Below are 4,922 nucleotides of genomic sequence, written 5' to 3'. Positions count from 1 at the left end.
GGAAAGAAAGGGGCTTTCTCCCCCCCCCCCCATTGTCAAGCACAAAACTAACCAGGAAGGGAGAGTGTAAAATTAGAAATGAAAAGGTAGAAACTCCCCCCCCCCGATTTTTAAGACAAATAGTAATACTCATAGACCTATATTGAATATTTAAGCACGTACGGCATTTCGAAAGAATGTTCAAAGAATGCAATACACATCCTACCCCAGGAGGACTTGTGCTTGTAGGGCTAAACTGGACAGTATTTTCTCTATGGAGTGTTATTGCCCCTCGGAGGGCTTGTCCCTATGGACTATTTTGGATTGTACCACCTTAAGTATTATCAGTCTGTGGCTGGTGTGACTGTATGATGTGCATTACATTCTTTTGAACGTTCTTTTGAAATGCGGCACGCAGGGGTCACTTTGTAGAAAAAGAGGTGCAGGCGCTCATTAGCATAACTCATTTGCATGTGCCACGCCCCCTGACATCACCGGAAGTGTGTCAGAAGGCAACACCCACCGCTCAGGCTCCACTGGACTGTTTTGGATTGCTAGCTTTCTTACCTGGCTGCTGCAACTTACCTGGCTGCTTCTTGCTCCTCATGGCCCAACTGAGGGCTGCTGGGAGCAGGGGGCGGGGCTTGTTGCATGTGCCCGCCCCCTGGGCTCCTTACTGCCGGAGCTCCGCTCCTGTGCGCTCCCGCAGGAAATAACCCCTGGCTGTACGAGTTTAAATAGTCAATATAGGTCTGAGTATTACTGTTTGTCTTTATTTGTCTATTTGTCTTTTTAAAAAAATTGGGGGGAGAGTTTCTACCTTTTCACTTCTAGACTTAAAACACTCTACCTTCCCGGTTAGTTTTGTACCACCTGAATATTGGCAGCCATACCTTTAAATCCAAAACTCAGTGGGCTTAAGCCGTGACCGTGTTTGATTTTGGCTTGGGGAAGCACCTGAGGCTAACCGCGTGCTCTCTGTCCCCGGCAGTCATCGAAGAGAAGGGCGTGAAGATGAAGCTGACGGTGACGGACACACCGGGATTTGGGGATCTAATTAACAATCAAAACTGGTATGAAAGAGCTCAGTATTTAAGGTCTCAGGGAGGTTCACGGCTTGCGCAAATAAATATATGGATAAACATACGGACTGGAGGTCCACGAGTGGCTGTTTGCCACAAGGTATAGAGGGAACTCTTATGTCTGGGGCAGGGATGCTCTGTCTCCTTGGTGCTTGGGGGGCAGCAGTGGGAGGGCTTTGGGAGTTCTCCCGCTGGTGGACCTCCTGACGGCGCCTGGGTTTTGGCCACTGTGTGGCACAGTGTGTTGGACTGGATGGGCCCTTGGCCTTATCCAACATGGCTTCTCTTACGTTCTTATGTATGGGGCAGTGATGCTGTCATCTTCTTGGTGCTTGGGGGGCAACAGTGGGAGGGCTTCTGGAGTTTTGGCCCCACTGGTGGACCTCCTGATGGCCCCTGGGTTATGGCCCCTGTGTGGCACAGAGTGTTGGACAGACTGGACCATTGGCCTGATCCAATATGGCCTCTCTTACGTTCGTATGTCTGGGGCAGTGATGCTCTGTTTGGTGTAGTGGTTAAGTGCGCGGACTCTAATCTGGGAGAACCCAGTTTGATTCCCCACTCCTCCACTTGCACCTGCTGGATGACCTTGGGCAAGCGATAGTTCTGATAATGAGCTGTTCTTGAAAAAGAGCCGTTTCTGTCAAGAGCTCTCTCAGCCCCACCCACCTCACAGGGTGTCTGTTGTGGGGAGGGGAAGGGAAAGGAGTTTGTAAGCCACTCTGAGACACCTTTGGGTAGTGAAGGGTGGGGTATAAATCCAATCTCCTCCTCCTCCTCTTCCTCTTCTTCCTCTTCCTCTTCCTTTTCTTCTTCTTCTTCTTGGTGCTTGAGAGGCAACAGCTACAAAGCCCTCCCACTGTTGCCCCCCCCAAGCACCAAAAATACAGAGCATCACTTGCCCCAGACTGAGAGTTCCTATCTATGCCTTGTGGCTAATATCCACTGATGAACCTCTGCTCCAGATGTTTGTCCAATCCCCTCTTGAAGCTGTTTCTGTGCCAGCTGCACAAAGGTCAGATCTACGGGCTGACCGCTGGGACAGATCACTGAAGGCTGGCCGCCGTCATCTAATAATCTGATAATATTCATTTATTAGTATTATTTAATGTCTAGCACATTTTAACGTTGGGAGTGTTTTACATGGTTTTAGGGTTATTTAAATTGCCTACCTGTGTGTTTTCCTTCTTTTACGTAAGCCGCCCTGAGCCAGCTTCGGCTGGGAAGGCGAGGTATAAATCTGATGAAATAAAGAAAGAAAGAAATGCATCCACGGCTTGTGCAAGAATGGGGGGAAAGACAAGCCACGGACGTTGCCGGAATGCTGTGAATGAATCGGGAAGGGGGCGTGGCTCCGTGGAAGAGCCTCGGGCATGCAGAAGGTTCAATCCCCGGCATCTCCAGTTAAAAGAATCCGGCGGTAGGCGAGGGGAAAGACCTCTGCCCAAGACCCCGGAGACCCACTGCCGGCCTGAGTAGGCTATACTGAATTTAATAGCCCAAGGGTCGGATTCAGTAGGAGGTAGCTTCATCCGTTCAGTGCGGGACTGCCTGTCCGAAACAGTTTTCCGGCTAGGCCGCAAGCTTCCCCCGATCTCACACCAACTCTCTCTCTGTGTCTCTCCCCTGCAGCTGGGAGCCGATCCTGGAGTACATCAACGACCAATACGAGCGCTACTTACGGGAAGAGACCCTCATCAACCGCAAGAGGAAAATCCCTGACACACGTGTCCACGCCTGCGTGTATTTCGTGCCGCCCACAGGCCACTGGTAAGCCGCAGAGGGGGGGGAGCGTCTGCCTGCCCGTCTAAGGAATGCAGCGATGCTGAGAGCGTCGGGGGGGGGGGCTTCTCGTCTCTGCCGTCTGCACTGGAGCACGCTGACGTTCCAGGACAGCTGCAAGACAGGGAGGGGGGACATTGAAGCCCGTCTCTCTGACCTCCGTAAATCCTATTAATGTGCCTCTTGGGCGCTGGAGATTTCACTAGGCGCCGCTTGCAAATGTCGGCCCCTTTCTCCGTAGCCGTAAGGGCTTGAACAGTGACCCAGTTTGGTGTCGTGGTTAGGCGCGTGGACTCTGATCTGGGAGAGCAGAGTTCGATTCCCCACTCCTCCACATGCAGCTGCTGGTGTGACCTTGGGTCAGTCACAAGTTCTCTCAGAGCGGGTTCTCTCAAGGGCAGTTCTCACAAGAGCTCTCTCACCTCCCTCACAGGGTATCTATGGGGAGGGGAAGGGAAGGAGATTGTAAGCTGCTGTGAGACTCCTTTGGGTAGTGAAGGGCAGGGTATACACCCAACATCTCCTCCTCCTCCTCTTCTTCTTTTGAACACATGAAGCTAATAATAATGAACTATTTATGTATTTGATTTATAACCCGCCCTATCCCACGGGTAGCAGTGTGTGTAGTATAGCCAGGAGATCCTAAGATTGTCCGGCAGCCAGCAGTTCTAGCTCTTTTTGGCATTGTGCTCCACTAGGTGCTGAGCTAGGCTTATTTTTAAGGCAAGAGACGTTTCAGAGGGGGTTTGCCATTGCCTGTCTCTGTGTCACGCTCCTGGTATTCCTTGGAGGTCGCCCATCCAAGTACTAGTCAGGGCCAACCCTGCTTAGCTTCCAAGTTCTGACGGGATCGGGCCAGCCTGGGCCATCCATATGAAGCTGCCTTCTACTGCACCAGACCATCAGTCCATCAAGGTCCGTATTGTTTACTCAGACTGGCAGCGGCTCTCCAGGGACTTTCACATCACCCGCTACCCAATCCCTTTAGTTGGAGATGCCGGGGATTGAACCTGGGACCTTCCGCATGCCAAGCAGAGGCTCTGCCACTGAGCCACAGCCCCTCTTTACAGCTCTCCGGGGTCTCAGGCTGAGGTCTCTCCCATCACCTCCTGCCTGGTCCTTTTAACTGGAGGTGCCGGGGATTGAACCTGGGACCTTCCACATGCCAAGCAGAGGCTCTGCCACTGAGCCACGGCCCCTCCCCAAGGAGGAAGGACAAGACTGAGGTATGTCCCTAGACACACTTGCAGGGAAGATGCAGAGCAGGCAGTCAGCTCCAGGAAAGGAACCCCTCTTCACACCAGCCCCCCCCCCTCCGGTGTACCTTCCCAGTCATCCGAGCCTTTGGGTTTCCACGGAGAGGCCCTCCGGGGCCGCTGGAAGGGGCTCGTGCCTCGCATACCTCAGTACCTGCCAGGAATCTCTGTCATTTTTAATTAAAATGAAGCCTTCCAAAGGAACTGCCAGGCGGCGTGCTCTCCCTTCCCTTCCCCTCTGCCCGGCCCTGCCCGGGGAGACGTGCGGGTGTGGCCGGCCCCGATCCCTGGTTTTGAACGTCTGTCCCGCAGCTGCTGCTCTCCTCCTTCAAAGCAGGGGTGAGAAGGTTGGCGCGATCCTGGAGGAACGGGAGGTTTTCGGGGTGGAAGGTGGGCTTCTCCGAGGGGGGGGCACGAATAGTGGCTGGCGGAGGACGAAGCTGTCCCCAACCCCCTCGTGGCATGGAGGGCCAAGAGGAGACAAAGGGAAGTCCCCACTCTACCCCACTGGGGAGGGGCTGTGGCTCAGTGGCAGAGCCTCTGCTTGGCATGGAGAAGGTCCCGAGTTCAGTCCCCAGCAACTCCAGCTAAAAGGAGCAGGTGTCAGGCGATGTGAAAGACTTCAGCCTGAGACCCTAGAGAGCTGTAAAGAGGGCCTGTGGCCTTCCTTCCTTGAGCCTGTTTTTGGCAGAGCCTCTGCTTGGCATGGAGAAGGTCCCGAGTTCAGTCCCCAGCAACTCCAGCTAAAAGGAGCAGGTGTCAGGCGATGTGAAAGACTTCAGCCTGAGACCCTGGAGAGCTGTAAAGAGGGCCTGTGGCCTTC

At 53.6% G+C, this 4,922-nt stretch overlaps 1 protein-coding gene across 1 annotated transcript in view; it reads left to right on the top strand.

The window, feature by feature from the left end:
* The window catches only part of SEPT12 (septin 12), a 99,917-nt gene that overhangs the window by 79,428 nt on the left and 15,567 nt on the right, over window positions 1-4,922 (top strand). Inside the window, exons 5-7 of the mRNA XM_015419409.1 lie at window positions 971-1,052; window positions 2,694-2,831; window positions 4,437-4,446. Of these exons, the coding sequence (XP_015274895.1) occupies window positions 971-1,052; window positions 2,694-2,831; window positions 4,437-4,446 (230 nt within the window). The remainder of the gene's footprint in view (window positions 1-970; window positions 1,053-2,693; window positions 2,832-4,436; window positions 4,447-4,922) is intronic.

This window comes from Gekko japonicus, unplaced genomic scaffold (assembly GCF_001447785.1).
Source record: "Gekko japonicus isolate JY-2015 unplaced genomic scaffold, Gekko_japonicus_V1.1 scaffold513, whole genome shotgun sequence".
In the NCBI taxonomy this organism is placed as follows: domain Eukaryota; kingdom Metazoa; phylum Chordata; class Lepidosauria; order Squamata; family Gekkonidae; genus Gekko; species Gekko japonicus.
This window is presented reverse-complemented; position numbering and strand designations above follow the sequence as displayed.